Source organism: Poecilia mexicana, unplaced genomic scaffold (assembly GCF_051168715.1).
Source record: "Poecilia mexicana isolate PSO_F unplaced genomic scaffold, ASM5116871v1 scaffold_2, whole genome shotgun sequence".
Classification (NCBI taxonomy): Eukaryota; Metazoa; Chordata; class Actinopteri; order Cyprinodontiformes; family Poeciliidae; genus Poecilia; species Poecilia mexicana.
In genome coordinates this window covers 14,711,573-14,738,146 of record NW_028263371.1, presented here as the reverse complement: position 1 = coordinate 14,738,146, position 26,574 = coordinate 14,711,573, and the positions used below count along the sequence as shown (strand labels likewise).

General features: G+C 39.2%; 2 protein-coding genes and 1 long non-coding RNA gene across 9 annotated transcripts in view; 1 reads left to right on the top strand and 2 right to left on the bottom strand.

The window, feature by feature from the left end:
• itgav (integrin, alpha V) overlaps positions 1-3,345 on the bottom strand; it is a 44,136-nt gene extending 40,791 nt beyond the window's left edge. The window contains exon 1 of the mRNA XM_015005870.2: positions 2,739-3,345. Within this exon, the coding sequence (XP_014861356.2) occupies positions 2,739-2,905 (167 nt within the window). The 5' untranslated portion in view covers positions 2,906-3,345. The remainder of the gene's footprint in view (positions 1-2,738) is intronic.
• A 6,369-nt stretch (positions 3,346-9,714) lies between these two features.
• LOC148160470 (uncharacterized) lies at positions 9,715-19,907 on the bottom strand. Of its 2 annotated transcripts, XR_015765053.1 has the most exons (4): positions 19,771-19,907; positions 19,627-19,689; positions 10,653-10,765; positions 9,715-10,013 (listed from the first exon to the last, which is right to left on the bottom strand). It is a non-coding gene; the product is annotated as an uncharacterized LOC148160470 (long non-coding RNA). The 2 variants fall into 2 exon arrangements; XR_015765052.1 differs by lacking the exons at positions 19,627-19,689; positions 19,771-19,907 and having other exon boundaries at positions 10,653-11,082.
• A 1,476-nt stretch (positions 19,908-21,383) lies between these two features.
• The window catches only part of LOC148160469 (NLR family CARD domain-containing protein 3-like), a 33,090-nt gene continuing 27,899 nt past the window's right edge, over positions 21,384-26,574 (top strand). For 5 of the 6 annotated variants that reach the window (XM_088011467.1, XM_088011473.1, XM_088011459.1 and 2 more), the window contains exon 1: positions 21,384-21,658. The gene's annotated coding sequence lies outside the window, so the exon portion shown is untranslated. The remainder of the gene's footprint in view (positions 21,659-26,574) is intronic. The other variant, XM_088011479.1, reaches the window with a different exon arrangement.

Here is a 26,574-nt window from a genome sequence, read left to right as displayed (position 1 = left end):
ATCGCACGCTCTTGTTGCTTTTGGCTTTTTGCTGAACAAAAATCACTCAAAGTGAAACAAACCCAAACACTTCGGAGATCAAGAATTTGGTCAAATTGGCCAAACAATTTATTACCAATTTATCTTTCTAGAGTAGCAAACTTCTAAGAAAAAGTTTAACAGCAGGACTTTAACTTTTGAGGGCGTGAGGAAGGTTGTGTTTGTTGAAGGATTGTGTTTTGTTGATAAAAAGTTTGGCTGTGCAACTTGCATGGAAAACGTCAAATAAGTGACACAACAAAAAACAGAACTTAAGCCTTTAAGACGCTGCAAGAGCCGCTTTTCGTGCGGATACGCTCGAAGGAAGTATTCTGCTATCTTGTCAGACAGACGTACTGAAAATAGTCACGAGAAAAGAAACATGGAAATGGGAGACAAAAGTCAGAGACGACTCGCATGCTTCAGCCTCACACGGTGGAAACAATACCTCTGTCATCTCTGGAAATAAGTAAATATTCCCCTCAGACTGCTTTGAATCACGATGTATACAGCTTCTTGAAGAAAAGAAAGTATGTATAAACCATGAGTTTTTCCACTGTGTCTCGTTTCAATCTCAAAGCATTTTATTTAGATGTCATACAAAAACTAGTGCATGACTGTGAAGTGGAAGGCAACTTATTTACAAATAGAAAGATGAAATATGCATCTTAAATCAAAGCTTACAGAACCACCTTTCACATCAAAACCTGAACATGTTTTGTTCAAAGACTTTCTTTTGATTGATTGTCTGTTGGGATATTGTCCTACTGAACAGATCGATCTCTTCCACCTCTTCCCGAGCTACTATGGCCGTCTAAAGAAATTCACCAAAAACAGCCAATCAGAGCCAGGAGGCAGGTCTTAGTGCCGTCAATCAACCTCATGTACACGCTGACAAATGTGCTAAAGGCAAAGGAACATTACCGTTCAAGTAAAACCATTTATCCGCTGTCGTCGGTAGCCGCACTAGCTAGCATTAGCATTTGTGGCAGGATATGTTGTTGTGAACCAGCAAGGAGGAGAGGCTGAGCACAAGAGTGATTGACAGTGCTAAATCCCTCCTCCTTTCTGACTGAGTGGTGGATTCCTGCAGTTATTTCCTTAATTTTGGGCGATCAGTGATTAGCCGATGCTTACGTGTGAAGCCAATCTTATCCAAGTAAAGGTCAAGAAATCAACCACTGTCCTCCTCTGACCTCCCTTTAGAGAGGTTTGACCGACAGGCCGACCCACCAGGACAAGTCTGCATATCTGCAGTTAACAACAGTCACTCCTCTATTGCCAATTCAGCGACTTTTTTGCTATATTTAGTGCCGTTTCAGACAAAAAAAAATTGGTATTGGCCTAATTCGGAATTGGCAGATCAGGCTTTTTAAAGACCGGTGATCAGCCAGAAGACTGCTGTTGGTCGGTGCACCGCTAGTTTAAATTAATAACTTTGCAGTATAAAATTAATTTATTGACATGTTAAACATGACTTTTGGTGTTTAAATGGACTGTGTAGTGAATGGCACCACGCTATTTTATACATTCTTTAACCGATTTCTGTGGATATTGTGTTTTGTTTCCTACTTTTATTGCCACTCCCTCAATTTTAACATTAAAAATTCAAAGTCGATGTACCAACCTCAGCAGAAATGACAATTTTCCAAGTTGAACGTAATTCCTCAAAAGATTTAACACGTTTGACCATTTACTGTAAATCATGCTGTTCAAAATAACACACGTTTACTGCATAGATTAACTTAAAAAAAAAGATCAAAAGAAAATTGTAAACAGCTCATGTTAGAAAAGAGCCTGTTTGTAAAATTATAAGACTTTCAAGTATCCGATACTGGTCTTGCATTTTCATCTAAGCTTTACTGTGTTAATAGTTAAATTTGATTAAGAATAAAAAGGAATACCTTTATGTCCAAAAATGAAGCAGAAAGACACTCTGGACATTCCCAATGGAGAATCAGCCTGTGACCAGGCTCTTTCTGCCGCTCTCTGCCAGTTTGAGTTCAATATTAGTGGCCCAATTCTTTATCGATTCGCTCTGATTGGTTATCGGCAGCTCAGAAAGAGAATGAAACGCAACACCTCAAATTGCTTGCTTTGAAATCAGCTTAAGTAAGAAGCATAAGCTACTTTTGCTTATGGTTTTAATATTAATATTTTAATTCTTTCGTTTTCTATTTGATTCACAATAGTCAGACACATGTAAAACACATGTTCTGTGTGTATTAGCCTGTGATGAGTGTCAGTCAGATTAAAAGGTATCTCCTGAAAAGAACAACCTTTAAGGTTCATTACGCCCAAATTCTGGTTTTAAAGAGTTTTTGTTTTTACTGGTCTGACACAGTTTTCTAATTTTAAATGTCATTTTTACTTATCAATAATATTCTCATTTATTGAATAGATCCATTCTTAAAATAATAAGTTGGATTAGTCAGACAAACCTAGAGGAAAAATCGGACATTACTGGTAAAAAAGTCTGATCAGTGCAACTCTTATTAGAAGAGAAAGGACAACAAAAGAGAATGCTAAATGTGCAAGCGTTTCAGTTTAATATCTGAAATGTAACCAAGAAAAGTTTGTTTATGCCCCAATGTTATGTGTTATGCCTTTAACCACGCTAGGAAAAATATAAGTAATATTTGCCCAAACTTTCTATGACTAATGATGGAAATTGTTTGAATAAGCATTAAAATTCCATTATGCATAAAAAAAACCCTCACTTTTGGTTGGTTGCGGATTTAAAGAAGTCCACCGAGAAGCCGAAGTAGCTTCCGTCGGGTCCGGTGTAGACGAAGGGTTTATCCACGTCCAGGTTGAAGGAGGCGCCGCGGCGGACGCTCACACACACCAGGACGAGCAGCCCGACAGCTGTCCGAGCCCCTGCCATGGCCACTGCGGCTGCTGGAGATCCCCGCGGCTTCACCCAGGAAAACACCGACCCAGATAGGACGTTACCCCGGTCACCCCTGTTGGTTACCGAGACTCCCCGTGGCGTTGCGCCACCAACAGCGTCACTTTCAGCAGGCTGAAAATCTCAGCCTTCCCCACGGGAGCTGTTGGAGAACAAGTCTTGTAAAGCGTTAAATGAACCAGGTTCCCCGCTGCCAGCTGAAGCCGCTGAGCCGCACACAGCGAACGAAGCGAGGCGTGAGGGTCACAGGGAGTCCGGTTCGGTTCGGCGGCTTGTTTTTGGCTGATAAAAGGAACTGGATGCCTTAACCGACCCCCGAACTGAGGCCAAGACCGTTTGAGCAGGAGGAATGTGTGGAAGTGTTGTCAGAGAAGCTTGTTCCAACAAGCTAAAGTCAGACAAATTTACGGCTAAACCCCCGGCTAGCAACATCCGCTTAGTTAATTTCAAAATAAAAGCATGGAAGCAAGCATATTCAAAGTTCTTTCATGTGGAAACTTGAGACAAATGGTTTTGTTTTCAGTTGATGACATTTCAAAATCGGGACTTATTGTCAAGTTATGAAAACAAAGAAAACAAAAGGTTACAAATTAATACCACTTGGCGTTGAAAATGGTTTGCAACATTAACTGTGCCCTCTATATTTACATATAACCTGAAGAGCAAATTTCTGAGAGCAAGGTGGAAAAAATACACAAACGGTCCAATGACATCAGATTTTCAAGTGGGAAAGTTGGGGGGTTTGTAATAACTTGCCCTCAAAATCCAATATGGCTGCCTTTTAGCCATAGCAAAAACATTTTATTTGGACTTTTATTTCAATACATCTTTCATACAGATTAACTTTTGATAAACACCTAATGAGCCTCCTTATGTTGTGACTGTGCTTCAAAGTTCAAATGAACTGAAATACGTGTTTACCTTGTACTGGCTAGTATAAGGCAAAGGAAGTGTTTTTTTTTAATATAGCACATTAAAAAAAGCAAATTAAAAAATGTACAAGGTAAAAAACATCAGACAAAACATACCACTGCAGTGGTATAAAAAAAGCAAAGTAATGAAAATTGAAATACAGATTATACAATCAAGTCTTTGAATGCAACTGTAAACATGCCTCCCCCCACAAGATGTCACCCTGGGTGGTTGTCCATGTCGCCCATATGAGAAACTGCCACTATCACTGATTATTTGTCTCATAACAATCTGTCATTACATGATGACAGTTTTAACAAATGTGTAAAAAAAACAATTTTTAAAATAAAAGTTACATACTGCAGCTTTAAAATAGTTTTTTATTTGCTTTGTTTTGGTTTTTTGTTTTTGTTTTGTTTTTTTAGATCAAAAAAGCCAGATTGTGTTGATCAATATGGAGAGCCATTTCAGCCAAAATTAAATGGCTGATTTGTAAATGCAATTTTAAAAAGGGGGTAAAACATTTTTTGGGGGGGTGGGTACTTTTCATGTTCACTGTAAAATGAGATACATTCATAAAGTGTATAAAACAGCAGTTTTAGATGCATGTTGACATGCTGTTCCCTCAGCAACAAACAAAAACAAAACAAAAGCACATAAGTTTGGAGCTCTTTGACATTTTAAAGTATGCGTTAACTTAACACCTTTATTTTGAAGGTCATGTGTTTTCCCTAACGGTCCGCGTTCAGCTTCACAGCGAGGCTTGTGATAGACAACAGGAAGTTCATTCCGGAGCATCAGACAGAAGAAACGCAAACTTCAACAAGATAGGCAGGCGTCCCCAGAGACAAGGAATGTCTCTGACGTCCTCTGCCGTCCCGGTCAGCTGGAGGTCATCAGCTGATGACGTAGAACAGCACAAAGTGATGAAATACAGTATCCGGTTATATTAACCTTAGTCTCCTGAAATATGTGTGTTTATAATGAAAACTACAGGAAAACCCCTTATTATTTAACATGTTTCCCCCTTCAAGTATTGTAAAAAAAAAAAAAAAAAAAGCACACTGATTAGATAGAAATTAAACGTTTTGGACAATTTTCCCTAGTTTTGCGTATTGCAGAGAAATTGTAACAAAATGAATAGAAACTTGTATTAAAGTCAGACAAGTTATAAAGATTTATCTCCCAATTTTGTGAATGAAAAGACCATTTGAAAAGTAATTATTTTATCAAAATCTTCATTTTGATTCAAGGAGAAATGACTCATTTGAAGACAGACACATCCTAATTTAAGAAAGTACAAAGCCAGACATAAGAACAGAAAATCCCAGTTCAGATTAAATCTTAAATCACATTTTTATACACAAACTTTCTACTGTTAAGTTTGCATTAAAAAAATAATAATATTGTGGACAAAAACTTAAGCAACTGCACCTATTCGAAGCTGGACAAAAGATAATTATTGTAAAAAAGGTTTTATAAAAATCAGTATGATCTCTGGAGGCAGGGTGTGGAAAACTACAGCTTCCTTTTTATTTCAACTTTTAAAACTTCTAAACAGTCAGATCATAAAGGTTTCTAGCGTCTGACATGCTTTCACTGTTATCTTCAGTGAATTAACTTACTGTTAATTTGTCAAATCACGGCAGGGTTGGACCCAAAACTGGACAGGACTGAATGTAGAATCCAACACAAATTTCACTTTGCATGATTTCCTAAAGAGCTAACAGAGAAGAAACTCTGAAGTTACATTGTACATGACTTCAAAACAAGCACAAGAACCAGACTGAAAAGAAATATATATTTGATGGCTCTAATTTCACAGCCGCTGAAATTAAAGGAGTAGGACGAAGATAAAGCTTTTTAAATCCTTTTGTCTCATACAAATTTGTCCCACATTACACATATTTGTATGTATAATTTTGACGCATCGCAATTTCTACTCTTTCCGAATTATATCTATAAAATGAATCTATTATTATGCGGCCTAGACCATGTCTACCATCTGAGATATACAGCTACATTTCATCTTTAACAAAACAACCAAAAGAAAAATATTTTCCTGTCCTACACAAACAAACAATCTCATCTGGTCTAAAATGTAGAAAATGCTTTCAAATTAAACCAAACAGGCTTGAAATGAAAGAAAACTGACATTATCAGTATTGATTAATTATGTAAAATATATAAATATATAAAGTTTGACCCAGCTTCTCAGCTTCATTCTTTACAAAAAACAAACATTTAGTTTCCATCCAGTTTATGCTAACCCAGGAAAATGCTTCCAACTTTTTCCAACCCGGCCAAGTTCGAATCCAGCTAGAGAGCCAAATAATGATCTCTCTGTTTTTGTGAAAGTGGACACACGGCTGGCTTCGGGCCACGTTACATGCGTACCGTTACAGAGAGAACATCTGGAGGACAACCCGCCGCCGGGCTCCAGCTGAGCTACACCCTCGCCGACGTCCTTCGCCCATAAACCCGAGTGCAGTCACGTCTGCGTCCAGCCGCGAGTCAGCGAGCGAGCTGGGGGGTTTCTTTTTTTTTTTTTTTTTTTCGTCTTATTTGGCCATGAACCGGCCTGAAGAACTGCAACAATGAAGTGTGCTCTCAAGAATGCGCGGCAGAACTCCCATGAGATTCCCGAGATCAGGGGGTTGATGTGTTTATGCGAGAGGGAGCTTTTAATTCTCCCAGCGTGAAACATCAGATGACGTACCGAGATAAACGAGCGAGTCTGCTGTGTGAACGCCACGGAGAAATGAGTTTCAAAAGTAAGACGAGCATGTTTGGGGAAGGGAGCGGAGGCAGAGAAAACATGCTGTGTGTGTGTAAGAGGAGAGATGGTGTCATGCAAATTGTGTTACACACATAGCTACACACATTACATAGCCTGTGGAAGAGCAAGTTTGGCTTCAGAACTTCAGAACTCATGAGGACCAGTCTGAGTTTTGGTTGGGGCGAGGGGGTGGGAGGTATGAGCATTTTTGCAGAGTGAGGATATTTTGGCTGCTTTGGACTGGGCTTTAAAAGGGCCCGTTTAAAGCCTGAGACAGAGGTACAGTGAGAACTGGGCCTGGTGCTGGTTAAATCTGCAGCAGTTTTCATTTTGGGCCACTGTGTGTCAGTAAACATGGGGTCTCGCTGTATGTTAAGCCGCCTCAAGGGGAACTCACACTCCTCCAAGTGAACTTCTCCTCAACTTCCATTGGGATTTTATGTTGATAGATCAGCGTAATTGTGGAGTGGAAAGAAAAGGATGAATGGTTTGCTAATTCTGTCATAATTACGAATCTGAACATGTGTTTTACAGATGCATTAATACGAGATAATACCGTGGAAACAACTTCCATTGCGATTGCAACTGCAGTTCTGTCTGTAACAGACAGATAACAGGTAACTATTACCTGTTTACTATCTCTTCAAAAATCACCTGTGTTACACAAATAATGTGATTTGACTCATCTGTGCTTGACTCTATAAAATATAATTGAGTACCAGTTCTTTGTGAGCGGTGTCCGAAAAGTTACACGACATAAACTTTTAGCAACGCAAACACAACACAAGCAGCCCAAAAACGTCGTTGTTAATGCCCTGACCGTTGCCTGCCTAAGCAGTAACATCCAATTCTCATCTCCCCACAGAGCTTCATCTAGAATTTCACCCATTTCTCCAGCAAGATTTCAGCCAGAAGAAGTCTGTGAATGATGAGGTAGATGTTTGAGAAGGATGAAGGTTGTGGGTGTAACCTGACAAAATACGGAAATGTCCACAGGACATCCTAGCTAAAGTATTTATCTGCTTACATCTCTACCAGCTTTTCACATCCAGAGGCTAACATTTTGTGTCAGATGTTTTTCACTGAAGCTGAATTGTAATCAAAGTGATAATCCTCGGACTTCTCAGCTAAACCCATCATTATCTTCTTGACTATCTCATCACGGCTTGTTTTGGTGCTGCTAACCACAAATTAGCAGGCTAGCCCTTTCTGCGAGGCTGGATCCTGTTCTGGTAAAAAGCATTAGTGATGTACAAAGTTAAGATCAAAATAGATGTAGAGTCATTGTCCTGTTTCTGTCAACATAACTTAGTTTCATTGGTTTAAGAGTCAAACACTCCACTGATGGCAAAAAAACAGTCTGTTGTCATGGCTACAGGCCTGCTAACAAACACTTTGCACCATTGCTTACTAATTCAATACTACACCTAGAGATTAGGGTTTGCAACATCTATGCTTTTCCATACTGCAGAAACAAATCCTGTAAAATATTATCCACAGCATCTGATTGGCCGAAACATGTTTTAGCTGAATATATTTAGTTCTCAGAATAAAGGATTTAAAAAGCTTTCAAGCTGGAACATCTTAAACATTTCCCCACTTTGTGTTTTGATAGCTCAACTCCAGCCAGGCTGAATTATTTGTTCCTTCTTACGCTCATCTGTTTCCTTTGTGTCAGATTTGTCTGTCATTTATCTCTGTATTTATTGAAGTGACTCAGAACTAAGTGATGTTTTGGGTCGTGGTCTCTGAACTCAGCGACCACAACCCTTTAAGTTGTGGGCAGACAGCTGGGCGGAAACAGCTGCCGTTGCCTTCAACCTCATCTCTGTAGCTACACACTTAATGTCGGGAAAGGTCATTTTGGTCGTCCTCCGCACTTCGGGGAGTTCCTTATTTTATTCACAAAAAGATAATAGCTCTCTGTCTCCTGATTTTTTGTTGCAATTGTCTTGTTTTCGTAGACCCTCTTGTCATGTACGGTGGTATTGGGGTTGAACCAAAGTGCAGGCAGGAACTCAGTATGGTCAGTGAATACATCTTTAAATAAAAATGAACACTTTCAGATAATAATCTCTGTGTGATAATAATAACATGCAGAATAACTGAGGATGATGTCAATGCAATGGAGGGAAGCATCAGCTGGGTTTCCATAACAAATCTTTGAAAAAACAAAAAGTCAATATTCCGCTAACAATTTCACAGTTGCCGTTTCCATTAAACAAGAAACGTCATCAGTGGCATAATGACGCGTTACACTTCCTAGTGTTTTTGGATTGAACTGAAAGATTATATAGCTACAATTCAACCTTAAACTAATCAAAAAGCAAAAACAACAATATGGGCTTGGAATTGTGGATGATTTGTTATGTTAACTCACTTTAATATGAGGCACATATGTCACAATTCATACTACCCAGATAGCACAGAATGATTGAAACAACATTGAATCAATGTCAGCCAGAAACATTGAATCAACGTTGAACGCTGACATTGAAACAACATTGAAAGTGGTCGGTGACTTGTATGTTGAATCAACGTTAGGGTTTCAACCATTACTGACATTATATCAATGTTGATTCAACCATCATCTGTATGTCAACTTGTATGCATATTTGTGTTGATAGTACATTGAATCAGTTATGAATCAATGTTGATTCTACATTATATCAATGTTGAGTCAGCCATCATCTGAACGTGGATCTGCATCCGGATTTCGGTTGATTCTACATTGAATCAATGTTGATTCAACACTCATTTGACTGTGGATCTGCATGCATATTTGTGTTGATTCTACATTGAATAAGTTAGGAATCAACGTTCATTCAACCATCAGCTGAACGTGGATCTGCATGCAGATTTGTGTTAATTCTACATTGAATCAATGTTGATTCAACACTCATTTGACTGTGGATGTACATGCAGATTTGGGTTGTTTTTATATTGAATGAAAGCTAAGGATTTATGTACATTTTACGTCTGATAGGTCTACATCATAACATGCCACTAAAAGTTTCTTCACTGGTGTTAAACACTGTATTATTGGCAGATGATGCGTAAACTGTGTACAAAGGTTTAAAAATGACAACATGGGTTTGATTTAACATTTTATTTAAGAAAAGAGGGACAGATCTTTAAACATATTTGATTCCTTTTTGACTGTCAAAACAACAGTATGTTGTCCACAGAAGAACAGAGTCCATGAGGTTAAGCTTTGTACTGTATGAAGTAGGGAAACGGTACAAGTTGTGGTAACCCCAGTTTGACTCTGGTTGGCGTCACTTTGATTCCTTGTGATGTTTTCCTCTCGTTCTGGTGCATAATGAAACCACTTCTTGACAATTTTGCTGCAGTCCTCAAGAGTCAGCTTTCGGTCAAACTGCAGAGCAACAGCTGAAAAAAATAAAAGTGAGGAAGGTGCCAGTTAGAAATATGATAAACATTTGAAAAGTTCTGAAACACAATGAAAGATTAAACACTGTACTGGTTACAGGTCTGAGAACAAATACAAACCATATAGTTCCCCATGTGCACTCACTGTTAAATTAATATCTTAATCTTTCATTAATATTTATCTTAATGTTTACATATACAACTGCATTTACCCATCAAGCTGCAGTATAGTGTAGGATTTATGATATTGATATTAAATCAATATTTAAAATAAAGGGCTGTTTATCAGAAAACCTAACAATAAAACTCAGGGAGGATCAGGTTTATTTAACACACCAGAGACAAATAAATAGAACAAAAGGTGATTTATAGTGTAGTTGGAAAAATTATAATTTTTACAGAATAAACTTCCATCAAATAGCTGGTTCAATCTTCCATCAACTACAAATATTTCCAAATAAGTTGATTAAATTCCTTAAAAAGTGTCTATATGCTAATAAAGATCCCACACAAGTAACAATAGTCCAGTTCAATTTAACCAGTTATCAATCCAAGGATCAACAGACTGAATCAGTCATTAGCAGGTTTAGTTCAGTGTTTCACCTGCCTTACATGTTAAGTGTTTCCCTTCTGCCTCACCTGGATTGAATCTGTGGATGATTAACAACCTTCTGCACTTCTTGATGGCTGCAGACAGTCATGTAATCATCCAACTCAGCTGTTCTGGTACAGAGGCTCATTTAAGCACGACCCTAAGCATATCATAATAAAAAGTTAAAAACAAGTGATTACTATCACAACAATTTAAAGCCCACCTGGACCAGCCAGCCTTACACTTCCTTGTCCACCACATGCTCTCCAAGACCAAACAATAGGCCCCACCCTATTTTAAAAACTCAAATCCCACAAAATCTCACAGGATTTCATACTTAGGCCTGGAGTGGTGGGTAGGATGAAAATAATACAAAAGGAGACATGACCTCAATTATTAAAAATATCCGTTTTGCCCCAAAATAACCAGGATTACTATGGGCACAAAACAATGCCCTTATTTTTCAATAAACACATTTAAGATCAAAGTAATATTGAAAAACTTACCATAAAAGTGCTCAGCGGAGAATTCAATTCAGAAGCCGGTAGCAAACAAGCCAGCAGCAAAGTGGCTTTTTGGTTGGGACAAACCACAAGTGTAAAATTGGGGAGGTGGACTGTACAACTCCTAGTAGAGACTTGTAGATGTTTTTGTGTCAACACATTATGCACAGTCAGTAATAATATTTACAGACAAGTAAGAAAATGTACAGAAAGGAATCACAACCCACTGTTCTCAACATGTAGTGCTTAATTTGAAACATGACTAACCCCCACCTAGTAATAAAATGTTCTGACCCAGAGCTCAAGAAGGGGGAGGGAAGAAGGAATGAGAGGGGGTAAGGAGGAGAAGGTTGGGAGGAGCGGCTGGGTGGGGGAGGCTTGGGAGGGAGTAGGGGGAGATGAGGAGGTGATGAGGGCTGCAACAAACTGCCCAGATTGCACACAACGGTAAATAAACGTTGAATTATAGTTAGAATGGTTGATTTTTGGTTGAGGTCAACAACTGACGGTTGATCAACCATCAAACAACCATCCACCTCCAGCCAAGTAACCAATGTTGAAACTGTGTCATTGAGTCAATGTTGTTTTGTGGTTGAAATCTAATGAATGAAATGCTAATGTCTGATCAACGACTGATCAATGTTGAATCAATGTTGAATCAATGTCAGCTCTTTTGCCACACCCCTTCCCCTCCACTCCTCCTCATCAGAGCTCTGGGTCAGAGCATTTTATTAGTGAGTGGGGGTATTACATTCTAAATTAACCTCTGTAAAGGATAGTGGGTGAAGATTCATTTCTGTACATTTTCTTTCTTTTTCATAAAAAAGTCCTACTGACCATTTGTGTGTGATATATTGACATAAAAACATCTACAACTTACTACAAGGAGTAAGGAGTGGAGCGGTCCACCCCCACCATTTACATGAGTGGGATGTCCCAAACACACAGCCACTTCGCTGTTCGCTTGTTGGCAAAAGATGTTAATTCAATGTTGAATTGCCATCATGTGCAATCTGGGCAGGCGCAGGGCTATGGGGGGGGGGGGGGCTTAAATATCTGATTATAGACTGAGAAAGTCTACCGCCTGTTGAGAAAGGTCTATTTAATGTTAAAGTTACTTTCCCTCAATGGAATATATACTAGTCAGTCCCAGTGACCGTTTCACTCACGGTTTAGCCGATGTGTTTCCTGGGTAAAGATCAACCAAAAAACGCAGACCAACCTCCCCGCCCCTCGCTCAAAAGTTTCTGGTAGCGCAGGCGATAAACGTCAGGGGCCTGGTGATTCGTTAGGGGTCCGGTAATTAGCCCCGCCCCCCGGCCCAACGCTGACTTGTTCCGCTAGTGAATCTGGGTACAGAACGAAATCACAACTCAGTGTTGTCAACACATAGTGCTTAAGTTAAAATGTGATTAACCCTCACCTAAAAGGGGTTGTGCTGTGGTGGCGCAGGGGTTAAGCACAAACCACAATCAAGGCCTCAGTCCTCAACACAGCTGTCACAGGTTCAATTCCTGACCTTGGCAACCTTTGCTGCATTACCCCCCTTCTCTCATTACCCACTTTCCTGTCAATTAACTATCAAATAAAGGCCACTAGCCAAAACAATCTTTTAAAAAATAAAATGTGAAAAATGAAAAACCCTCACTTAAAATTAAAGTTGTTTCACCCAATTGAGGGGTAGATGGGCCCAGGTGGGGGGAAAGAGGTGTGTGTGTGTTTTTGGCAGGTGGAGGGAAGGGGGTTGGGCGTTTGAATGGCAGGCGGTGGTGATGGGTGCAAAAAACACCTGAACACTTTGATTACTAGTTTTTCCCCAAACCTTATCCTCAAGGCAAACTGACCTGCATGCTTTCAGTTCAGCAAAACCTTGTTAATCAAATGTTAATTAAAATCATGTGTGCTGAATTAGGGAAATGGCTAAAACTTGCAGGGCAGTGTGCCTGGTGCCAGTGCTGAAAAACACTGGATTCGATGTGGCATTTCAATCAATGAATGTTAATTGGCTAGAATTGAATGGTTGTTTGATGGTTGATCCAGCTTCTGTCGTTGACCTGAACCATACATGCAGCCTTTGTGATTATTATTCAACATTGAATTAACATCGTGTGCTATCTGGGTAGTTCTTCCCCAAACCTTGACGTCAATCAAACTGACCTGCGTTTTTTCAGTTCAGCAAAACCCCGTTAATCAGACGTCAATTAATATCATGTGTGTTGAATTAGGGAAATGCCTAAAACTTGTAGGGCCTGTAGGACCAGTGCTGAAACACACTGGATTCGACGTTGGCATTTCATTTATTTGATGTCAACCACAAAACAACATTGATTCAATGACACAGTTTCAACATTAGTTAATTGGCTAGAATTGAATGGTTGTTTTATAGTTGATCCACCATCAGTTGTCGACCTCAACCAAACATGCAACCTTTGTGATGATAATTCAACATTGAATTAACATATTTTCCAACAAGCCAACAGCGAAGCAGCTGTGTGTTTGGGACATCCCACTCATGTAAACGGTGGGGGTGGACCCCTCCACTCCTTGTAGTAAGTTGTAGATGTTTTTGTGTCAATATATCACACACACACAGTCAGTGAGAATTGTTATGAACAAGTAAGAAAATGTACAGAAAGGAATCACCACCGACTATCCTCTGCAGTGGTTAATTTAAATGTGATAACCCCCGCTCAGTAATAAAATGCTCTGACCCAGAGCGCTGATGAGGAGGAGAGGAGGGGAAGGGGTGCGGCAATACAGCTGACATTGATTCAATATTGATCAGATGTTGATCAGACATCAGCATTTCAGTCATTAGATTTCAACCACAAAACAACATTGATTCAATGACACAGTTTCAACATTGGTTACTTGGCTAGAGGTGGATGGTTGTTTGATGGTTGATCCACTGTCATTTGTCATCTTCAACCAAAAATCAACCATTAATCAGACTTCGGCATTTCAGTGATCAGATTTCAACCACAAAACAACGTTGATTCAATGTCACAGTTTCAACGGTTTGATTGGATGATTGTTTGATGGTTGATCCACCGTCATTTGTCGACTTCAACCAAAAATCAACCATTCTAACTATTTTTCAACGTTGATTTAACATCATGTGCTATCTGGGTATTTTCTTCATGCAAAACAATTGTGACTGTCATTCTCTTGCCATTATGCTTCATTTTATGCTCCCCCTGGCATATTTTTGTGATATGTACACCGTTATGTCTTGTTTATTGTAATAAGAAAAGGTCATGAAAAAAAAAAACCTGTCGTCTTCTTCATCTTTTCTGCCATTAGCGACATCCGGTTGTTGATCATGTGACTTGCTTGATACGAAACAAAAGTGGTTTCGCATCAAACGAGTATTTGTGAAATACACTAATTTTGATAACTGAAAAGCCATCATAGCGCAAAAACTATCAAAACCTCAGCTGTTTTTTTTTTAGAAATGGATGTTTCCACTAACCAAATTTATTTTCATAATTTCAGTTTTACTGTCAAATGTACGGTGGCCCTGAGGTGCAAAACACTACAACAGTAACGAAGCACAATTACAAAATCACTACAACATTAACAAAAACACAACGACATTAAGAAAAACACAACACATTAAGGAAACGGAAAAGGTAGGTCCCAGTGGGAGACCTAAGAAATCGCTGATTGGACTACAGCTCGTTTTACTTCTGAACAGGAAGTTTTTCTGGAGACTACTTGCTATTTTCACGTACTTAAGTTGCTCAAGTCTTTGTTTTTCTTAATATGGATATCATCTATAATAATGCACCACCAGCAGATGGAGGCATTTACCTGTTAGGGAAACTGAGTCTTCCTGTCTACCTCATCAACGACTAAAACTGGATAAAAAGGCCAAACAAAAAAAAAAAAAACAGCTGTAAAATCAATAATGAAAAGTAAAGCACAAAAATAGGGGCTCTTGTAGCAACAATATATGGAGACTTCAATTCAAGATATCTAAAATGAATTACTGCCTATCTGAAATAGAGATTTCAAATTTTAATTGAGACGCTTCGCTTTGAAAATAATTAAACTTTAAGACAAAAAAACGAAAGAATGCATTCAAATACTGCAGGGAATAAGGTCTGTGCGTCATCTGCACCTGATTGGCTCAGCTGGTCATTGGTGACGTGATCCTCGGATTTCAAACTCAAACCCCGAATCCCACATCACAGATTGACGTCAATGACCGCCTGAACAGAGTCCTTGAATGTAAGCCTTCTGCCATCATTTGGTCACTAATCATTTTCTTTGTCTTGCAGGTAAAAACTTGTAACAAGAAAAAACAAAACAAAACAAAATAAAAGCCATTAAAGATAGGTTATCATTTCATAATGGTGGAACATCACAATGCTGGATGAAAAGATCATTTTTAGTCCAGCCAGCAGGTCATTATTAAAAGGCCTGCGTGAAAAAATGAGAATTGAGGGGTTTTTGAATTTGCACAAACAATAGGTTATCCTTTCTTAATTTACGAGCATAACGATGCGGGATGAAAAGATCATTTTTATTTCGGGTCTTTAAAGACCTGTATGAAAAGGAGGATGTCTGGACTCTGATTGGCTCAGAGTCCAATCAGAGGCTGGTTTTAAACGGGCTGGTCTCTATTTCGGCTCGTTCGCTGGTACCAAGCTCCTATCGTTTCTGCTCCGCTGGCGGGCAAAAGCAAGGAGGAGGCAGATAAATGCTTTAACAACTTTATTCCTCTTTTGAACAAGTACAACGAACAGCTGACTTCCCTAAAACTAACACACTGCGCTCCCCACAACAACCAGACACTTTTCTCGCTCTTCTTTCGCGCAGCGCCTACATGTTGCTCTCTACTGCCCCCTAGGGAAGAGAGGAGGCAGTAGAGAAAGACTGGGCCTGTAAGAGCAGGTTATTGTTTGTATTGAGGGTAATCTGAGTCATGTGACTAAACCTTTAATAGTCACATGACATGTGAAACACATACATGATGTAGATATATAGCAATACATATTTAAATCTGAATCACGGTATTTATTTACGGTCTTTGAATGCAGGTCATCTGTGACAATTTAGCCACTTTGTCTTTTTGTTGCCTTGTCAATATTTGTAAAAACAAAAAAGAAAATATTATACTAGTTTATAAAATATATAACTATATACTCATTTAATGTATAAGCTTTTAATGACTTATTTTAATTGAGATGCTTTGCTTTGAAAATAATTAAAATTTAAGATGAAAAAACAAAAGAACACATTCAAATAGTAATAAGGCCTGTGCGTCATCTGCACCTGATTGGCTCTGCTGGTCATTGGTGACGTGATCCTCGGATTTCAAACTCAAACCCCGAATCCCACATCACAGATTGACGTCAATGACCGCCTGAACAGAGTCCTTGAATGTAGGCCTGATCATTATATTGGATCGCAGGTAAGTTCTTCGAGGAAAAAAAAAAAGCAAAAAAAAAAAAAGAAAGATATTAAGGACAGGTTATCCTTTCTTAATGGTCAAGCATAACAATGCAGGGTGAAAAGAGAATTTTTAGTCCAGGTCTTTATTTAAAGGAATAGTAGGATGTGTGTTGTATGTATAATTAAGCTTATATATATTATTTTTATACATTATATAACTATTATTAACCACTTATATAGTGTTTAATTTCTTTGTATAATCTGTTAATGACTTATTTTAATTGAAATGCGTGATTTGGATCATAATCAAACTTTAAGAGTAAAAAATGAAATCCTACATTCAAATACTGTACGTAATAAGGCCTTTGCGTAACCTGGACATGACTGGCTCAGTCTTTCATGACGTGATCCTCTGATTTCAAACTCAAACGTCACAGATTGACGTCAATGACCGCCTGAACAGAGTCCTTGAATGTAGGCCTGCGATCATTTGGTCACTAATCATTTTCTTTGTCTTGCAGGTAAATCAAAAAAAAAAAAAAAAAAAAAAGCCATTAAGGATAGGTTATCCTTCCTTTATTTACGAGCATCACGATGCGGGATGAAAAGATAATTTTTAGTCCGGGTCTTTATTTAAAGACCTGTATGAAAAGGAGGATGTCTGGACTCTGATTGGCTCAGAGTCCAATCAGAGGCTGCTTTTAAACGGGCTGGTCTCTATTTCGGCTCGTTCGCTGGTAACAAGCTCCTATCGTTTCTGCTCCGCTAGGGCAAAAGCAAGGAGGAGGCAGATAAATGCTTTAACAACTTTATTCCTCTTTTGAACAAGTACAACGAACAGCTGACTTCACTAAAACTAACACACTGCGCTCCCCACAACAACCGGACACTTTTCTCGCTCTTCTTGCGCGCAGCGCCTACATGTTGCTCTCTACTGCCCCCTATGGAAGAGAGGGGGCAGTAGAGAAAGGCTGGGCCTGTAAGAGCAGGTTATTGTTTGTACTGAGGGTAATCTGAGTCATGTGACTAAACCTTTAATAGTCACATGACTTGTGAAATAGAAATATGAGCCGTTTCTCAATATGCGTTCTTGTCTGTACTTGTGTTCTCGCGTCCTCGTGAAACGTTATCGACAGCGGCCCGAGCATAGACATAATATAAGGGTAGACGCCGCATTGGCCGCTCCGGCGCAGGAAATACGGCGGCCATCTTAGAGCGGTATAAACTCCTACTTTCCTCAATCAAAACAATAGACGATGCCTCAGCTCTGAGGGATATTATTGTTCGGATCTATGGATTATTGATGTGAGGGCTCCACAGACAGCATTTCACAAGTAAGATGGACATATTATTGTGTATATATTGTGATTATATTATATATTAGAATATTACTTTACTGTATTTATGTCCACCGGCGAGATACCAGCTAATATTAGCTACAGTGCTTGGTGTAATACGGGTTCAGCCCCGCTATGAAGGCTAACTGAGATTCTGTACATCTAAAAATATTAATTATTCTCCAACATTGACTTAGATTATATGACACAAGAGCATTAGAAATGAAACAATATAACACACATTATAAAACTTATGTGTTATAACATTCACCAGCAAAGTTTACACAGGTGGTAAAGACTATTATTTATATGTAATTCTTTCACTAGTAAGATACATCCCAAATCTTCCGTTTTTGTTTTGAAAGTTTCATAAAGACACGATGTGAGGAAGAAGAGGGAGAAATCTATAAAGAGAGACGGATTCACTGCAGCACGGATGAATCTCATATCGGATTTTGGACTTAATCTCAGCTGCTGAATCTCTGAAGCTAGAAGTCGGCAAAAAAAAAAAAAAAATATATATATATATATATAAAATTCCCCTCTCACCCTATATATATATATAAAATTCCCCTCTCACCCTCCGTGGGTGGTGTCTTTCATCCTCTGAGCTCGGGTCCTCTACCAGAGGCCTGGGAGCTTGAGGGTTCTGCGCAGTATCTTGGCTGTGCCTAGAACTGCATACATACATACACACACACACACACACACACACACACACACACACACACACACACACACACACACACACACACACACACACACACACATACATTATTTATTTGTGCCATTATGAATCTTTATTTGTGTTGTATAGTTATTTAAATATGTATTGATATTACTAAATAATTTATTAAATAAATTATGAACGGCTGTGTGCTTCGTAATATGCTCTTTATACATCAATATCAGAATATTCCATTCCTATTCTATTATTTTAGCCACTAAGCATATTTAAATACTTAAATAACATACTTAAATAATACAATTGTTTATAAATGTTGCTTTGATAGATGTTTGAATATGGTTTCCAGTAACAAAAAAGCGTGTTATGATCGATTAAATGCGCTGATCCGTCACTGTGCCTGTTAAACACATAGGACCGAGTGGAGTGGTATACCGCTCCAAGATGGCCGCCCTAAATCTCGTCAGCGACAATAGGCGACAGCGGGGCATGAGGCGTCTATCCTTATATTATGTCTATGGGCCCAAGTACTGTTCCAATTCAAAGTACACATCCAAGCAAGAACGCTCAAAGTACCCGGATGTGTTCTTGCTCCGCCCATTTTATCGAGGATGCATCAATGCATCCTTCTGCGGACTTGAGGCAGCAAGATATCCCACAATGCAATGCGCCACCAGCAGCGGTAAATATAGAAGGTCAGTACAGAAATGTATTGCATTTTTACCACCATTAATTGCCACGAAAACTCATTTAAATGTGTTTTTAGGCGAGAAAGTAGACCTTATAGCTTCATCTATCCACTCAGTTCATCCAGAATATTCTTACTTTTGTTACGACCACTTATAGTGCAATAAAAACAACCAATATAAAAGAGACAATATTTATTATTACAAAATAAGAGGATGTGTATTTGCAAAAAACAATAGGTAAACAAAAATAAATGAAAAACAATGGAAAAAGAAAATCAAACTAAAAGAACAGCAGGGTGCAGCAACAACTGCAAAAAACAAAAAACACAAATTACCAAACGCCTATTAAATCTTTGCAATAAAACCATTCAATTCAATCCAGTTAAAAAAAAATATACAAAGCCTACCTGCAGCGTCGACCAACCACACGCCCAGGTAGGAATCGTCAGCTCAAAACATGAAGTGTGGCCCTATATAAAAACATCACACAAACACTGACTGAATATAATCAGATTAAGAGTTTTTCTTTACAACAAAAAACTGACACAAACCTGATCGCAACAGTGGGACTTGTGGGCCAACACACCTGGTCAAACACAGAGGAGATTGACAATTGCCCACCAGCCTGACAGCTTCCCTTTTATGGGAGCTCAAAATGTGGAGGAAGCGACCCCTGGTGGTTCCACCCGTTACACTTTAACAGATGGATGTGTTTTCTTCGGTACCAAAACCAGGCAGGATGTCTTCCACAACAACAGAACCTCCTCTTGGGTCAGGCTAAGGGTGAAGAGACGCTGCCGAATCCCACAGAGGGACTCTGGGACTGACACCATCTGGACCTGCAGCCTTGTTCCGGTTCAGCCTCCCCAGCTGCGTCTTCACTGCTAGACACAGACAAGTTGGAGGTGGAGGCAGCAGCGTCTCCTAACATGGTTGGAGACAAACTGGTGGAAGCAGGAGAGTCCATGACTGAGGTGGAACATCTGAGGTTTGACAGGAAAGCTGTGGGTCAGAGGAGGATCAGATATCAGTTTGGATGGAGACAGGAGAGGATGATGACGGTGATGAAGAAACTGCACACTTTTACTAATATTTGAAAATGTATTATGTACTGATGCTCTTGTGGATCTAACAGGAAAATAAGAAAGCGTAAAATATTCTTGCAAGGCTAAGTTGCTGGGGTTTTAAAGAACCTTTATGATAATTGGGAGATTGAATAATTTTATAAATATTGTATTAATGATAATTATTACTAAGTTACTAAATAATATTTTTAAGTGTGTAAATAACATTACAACATTATTAAGTAATTTTTATATTATACACGAGACAAATTTAAAGAGGAAAGCGGAAGACAAATAAGACACTTCCGGTTTGTGTTTTTCAAAACAATCAGTATGATGTCTATGGTGATAAGAAACTACAGCTATACCATTAAGCTGGAGAATTTACATATCACTTCCACTTCTTTTGAATACTTTCACATTAAGAGCTATGGAAACGAGTTCATATTCTCCGTTAGCTTTATATTAAATAATGCATTTTACTTTTCTTGTTTTCACCCTTAAACTTTTATTTAGAAGCATGAAATTAAATTCTGCCGAGGTTTTAAACCACCACCATATAACTTTCCTGTTCCAAGTCATTTAAAACAGATAAAAGTACTTAAATAACATTAACAGTTGCACCATGATATTGTTGTATATGTAATACATTTATTCACAGATGAATTCAGTTATACAACAGATTGCAGTTAAATAAGAAATATTAACTAGTAACATTTTAAACTTTAACTTTTATAATGAATTTTTTTCCATTAGATATTTTCATCCTGCTCAATGCTCTGATCTCAGCAGGTGGATTTAATTACACATTTTTATAGTTTATATATTTTTTTCAGGCTTTATTCTTAAAGTTAGACATCCTCTTTTTGTGAGGATTTTTAACTGTTTAATTTTATTTTCCATTTATTAACCCTGCAGTGGCTCTTTAAAAACATTAATTTAAGCTGATTTTATTTGACCTGATAAAGGTGAAAATGAGAACAAATTAAGTTAAACAAGTGACCTGGTTAGTATGTAGTGGGATATCTGTAGTTACGACAGTTCACCACCAGAGGGCAGTGAGCGCTCATAATCCACAATCAAAAACCTGTTAAACCCGTTTGTTCTGCTGGTTTTCTGCAGAACAAAAAACTGCTCAGCTCCAAATCTTCTTCAATAACAGCAAAACAGAAATACTGAAAGTTTTCTATCTTTATTCTAGTTTTATTTCACTTTGTAAACTCAAACTGAACTGTTAATATTTATTCAAATGAATCAAACTTTGATTCTGGACACTGAAGAAAACACAAGAAACTGAAACTAACTGATCTTTTTCTTCAAGTCAGCCTCCATTTTGAGCGCAGGGTGGAAATAACATGTTGACTTGTTAACAGAGGTAAGTGTTGCCGCTCCGGGTCCCTCCGAGTCTCTCTCGGCTCTCTGGAGCCTTTCTGACCGATAAACCCTCCGAGGCTTCCCGGGGCCTCGGCCACCTCGGTCTGGCCTATTGATGCAAAATCAGTGTGAAATAATTCTACTAGTCTCTTTAGATGAGGCACAGACATTTATTTTCGATTTGAGTCCTTTTTATAATTTGTAGGTATATTTATATTAGATCCTAAGTATTCAATCAATCCAATTTTATTTGTACAGCACATTTCAGCAGCAAGGCATTTCAAAGTGCTTTACATAATAAAAACATGAAAACACAGAGTCATGCAACATAGAATCAACAATCAAAACATTACATTAAGTTAAGAGCTGTCATTAAATTCGTAATTGATTACGTTTCAAATACAACTCTAAACAGGTGGGTTTTTAGTCGAGATTTAAAGGCACTCAGTGTTTCAGCTGTTTTACAGTTTTCTGTAAATTTGTGGTGCATGGAAGCTGAATGCTGCTTCTCCTCGTTTGGTTTTGGTTCTGGATACAGAGCAGAACCAGAAGACCTGAGGGGTCTGGAATGTTGATACAACAGCAGATCTTTAATGTCCTGTGGTACTAAACCGTTCAGTGATTTATAAACTAACAGTATTTTTCTATTCTATTCTCTGAGCTACATGGAGCCAGTGTAGGGACTTTAAAACTGGTGTTATGTGGTCTACGTATGTTTCTGGTTTTAGTGAGAACCTGGGCAGAAGTTCTCACTAAACTGTGACCCAATTACTCAAAATCAGTGTAAAATTGTTTTAGTAGACTGGAGCAATGAGGTACGCTCATTTTTAATTCATTTTGACCCATTTTGTTATTTTTTTAGGCAATTTTATATTTAAATACATTTCCTATTTTCTCTTCACCTCTCCATAGGCTGCCACCGTATCATGATGACAGGGTTTGAGTGTTGAAGTGACTCTAGGAGTTATGCTGTCAGGGGCTTCATACCCCTTGTAGGGTCACCCAATGCTAGAGGTCCTAGGTCATGACAAAGAGCAGCCCAAAGACCCTTTATGAAGAGCACAATCAGTGGATACAGTGTTCCCTCACCTGGATGCAGGTCACCAGGGCACCACCCTGGAGTTGGTGCTCCTTGGCAAGCATCTGGTGCTTACCAAAACACATGGAGTCTGACCAGGTTCAGCCTAAAGTGGATTCACCTTCCCATGGGCTCACCAACTGTGGGAGGAGGGGCCAGAAGGGCTGGATGCAATGTGGGATGTTAGAAGGCCGAGGGAGGGGACCATGGCCATCTGACCCTGGACGATAGACTTTATCACTGGGCATGGAAAGTCACCTCTCTGGTGGGAGCCCTAGCTGGTGTGCAAGGTTGAGAGGTTCTAACTAGAAATTGTTTGTAAGGACACTCAGAGGGGACCCGGAAATTCAACCACACACAGGAGTATACAAAAAGGAAAGTTTATTTTTTCAGATACTGGTTTCTGCTCAGGGAGAGGTCAAACACAGCACTGAGGAGAGAGAGGAGAAGACTGGATAAAGGAGGGATATCTTAGAAATGTTCAGCTTAACTGACCTGTAGAGCAGTGGACGGGTGGAGCAGAGGAACAGAGGGTCTGATGATAGGAAGATGCAGGAAACCAGTGGAACAAGCTTCTGTGTAGGCAATGAAGATCTCAATGGGGCGATCCAAAATGCAAAACCCAGGGACTTTGTCGATGATCAGGCTGAGGTCATACACAGGAGGACAGAGAGAGCAAACTTAGTTTTGAGGGGCAGGCGGAAATCGGTGGTTGTGAGGCAGAGCTTGGGTCAGGGTCCAGAATAGAAGGGATACATGAAGGGCTTGGCAGGAGGGGTAAATCCGTGGTCAGAAGGGGGGTCAAAGAAACACTGAAGGCTTGGAAAGAACACTGGATCTCTACTGGCTCATGGCTGTTGATAATCTGCCAAGGAAGCAGAGGCTGAGGGGTGTTTAAGTAGGGCAAGGCCCAGGTGGAACAGGTAAGCAATCAGGCGTGGCAGGTGAACTGAATGAGCGCTTAACACAACATGGACAGGACATGAATCATAACATAGTTGGTCTCATCTCATCGCATGACTCGAGATGAGAGCCATGCGTTAATTAATGGGACATTAATTAACAATCTGATATGTAGTGAGAAAATGTAATGTTTCAGTTGTTGGCTGTGTTTCTATGACTTTGTATTTTTGTGTTTTCATGGTATAAAGCTCTTTGAAATGCCTTGTTGTTGAAATGTGATATATGAATAAAATTTGATTAGATTTTTCTTTGATTTGGGGTTTTCTGTCCGAGGCCACATTTTCCGCAACCAGAGTTTTGAAGGGATCCATTTTGGTGGCCTTGGGTTCACGCCTCTGCTTTTAGTAGATGATGTGGCCCTACTGGCTTCATCAGGTCATGATCTACAGCTTTACTGGAGCAGTAAGCAGATGAGTGTGAAGCGGCCAGGAGGAGGATCAGTACCTCCAGATCCAAGGCCATGGTCTTGAGCTGGAAAAGGGTAGAGTGCCTTATTTGAGTCAGGGAAGATTGTCCTGACCCAAGTGGAGGAATTTAAGCATCTTAGGATCTTGTTAATTGTCGAAGTTCATTCATCTCTGTCTCTGTTCACCACCCATGTCTGTTAACCAATTTCAGGACCCGACAAGAACCACTAAATGACCTTGAGAAATAATGAGATTTGGTTATATATAAGCAGTCACTTACAAACAAGCTTTAATGCTAAAAAATTATCAAATTTCACAAGCCATACATATCATCCAAATGGAACATCATGCTTCTTATGTTACATTCACCGTCCAACGCTGGGGCCAAGTGACAAGAAGCCAAGAGAGGCAAAGATTGTAGCAAGTTTAGCTTTTTATTCATCTCTGCAATCTGTGACCTCCCTAAATGGTACTCTAATCAGTTTCAGTCTGTTTACATATGACTGCCAGCAGTCACTTATAAACATGGTTATGTATGCTGCAGCGTGTTAAGCAGATGAAAGAGGCTAAAAGAGATGGAGGAAAATACAGAATCCATAACATTATTGTAACCCGAGTGCAAATGTTGAGTTCCATTTTCTGGATCGCTACTTTTTATCCCCTTCACCTTCCAAAATCTTGCGATAGTTTGATATATAACAGTAATTCTTGCGAGATTTACTAAGCAGCCAATCATTGTTGAGCGTTTGAGTCACATGTACCACCGTCGGCTCATTTGCTGACCCATAATCCGTCAGAAAGCTGGAGCGAAAAGCATGGGGGATTAGAACAAGTTTGGGAGAGCAGAGCTGCAGGTCGGTTAAGTGCAACATTCTGTTTTTCTGTAATCTTGTATGATGCTAAGATTGTACTAACTTTAGGAGTCTCCGGGCGTGAGTTGAGGGATAAGAGAAACACAAAACTGCTTGTATGCCTTATCAACTGCGGAAATGGTGAGTCATTTTATGAAGACTTGGGGTTAGTTGATATCAATCCGGATGCACTATTGCGACTCTGTACAAACAAATTGGAGAACAATGAGGTGCCTTGAATTTTAAAGTATTTGCCCAACTTGATGTTTTTTACATTGTTTGTTGATTTTGTATGGAGCATATTTATTTACTTTTTATGAATAAGATTTATCTAGAAATTTTGTATTTGGAAATGCATTGATTAGCAAAATGATTATCAGGATTATTCATAGTGCAATGAGTGCCAATTGTTATTTTTTGTGTGCACACTGGAATGTTTTGATTATATATTTGAGACTGGTCCTGCTTTATTATACAGGTCAGGTTTGACGGCGAGCTGAAGAATCAGGTCCAAGAGCCTAAAAGGATTTCACCTGTGGTGTTAAGATTTGGTTTCCCCACCAGGCTGGGAGACTTCCTGCAGCCCATGAACAAAATCGTTCCCACTCTGATCTGACTTTTGTCAGCATGCGAGTTGCAGCCACTAACCAACTCACCTGAAAAACACACTGAACCACCCTAGTTCAGGGGGGTTATGAACTGAATGGTGTGGCTTGTTGCCGGAACTACAGAACTGATTATGTTTCTTTGATTTGTTAATTTAATTGTTTTCCTTGTTGTTTTTATACTTAATATGGCCATATGAATGTTTTTTTTCTTGTGATGTATATAATTAATCAGTGAATACAAGGCACTCAAATCTGCAACTTCTAGTCTGTCTACACCTTTTTTGAGTCGTATCTTGACTTCTGAGAACTAGCCCATTGACCTTGTTGGTCACAATCCATTTTCAATTATTTAGAAATATAGCATACCGTTTACACAGATATACTACGTTAATCCTGGCGAACTAGCCAGGAGGGAGTTTGAACAGACCTGAAGTATTGCAGTTGTTTTTCCTCTTTTTGTTGCTAATATGGATGTTTTGATGAAATGTGGGGTTAAAATACCTAATGCAGTGTTGGTTAGATATGCAACAAACAGAGAAGCTGATAATGAAGTAGCTGACTTTCTGTCGGGTTATGGGTCAATGGAAAAGTTTGAATCTATAACTGATCAATAGACGGATTGGTGCAGCATCTGCAGTAAAGCGTGCACTGTACCAGTCTGTCGTGGTGAAAAGACAGCTGGATCAAAAAGCAAAGGTCTCTATTTGCCAGTCGGTCTATGTCCCTACCTTCATCTATGGCATAGGTTTAAGGGTCTTGACTGAAAGAACAAAATCACAAACACAAGTGGCCAAAATTAGTTTTTTCCATAAGGTGTCTGGGCTCTCCCTTAGTGATAGGTTGAGAAGCTCAGTAATCCAGGAGGGACTAAGGAAAGCCACTGATTTTTAACTTCGAGAGGAGCCAGCTGAGGTGGGTCAGGCATCAGATTAGAATGCCTCCTTGAAACCTCCCTAGTGAGATCTTTTGGACACTTCCTACCAGGACGAGGCCCACAGAAACCCCCAGGA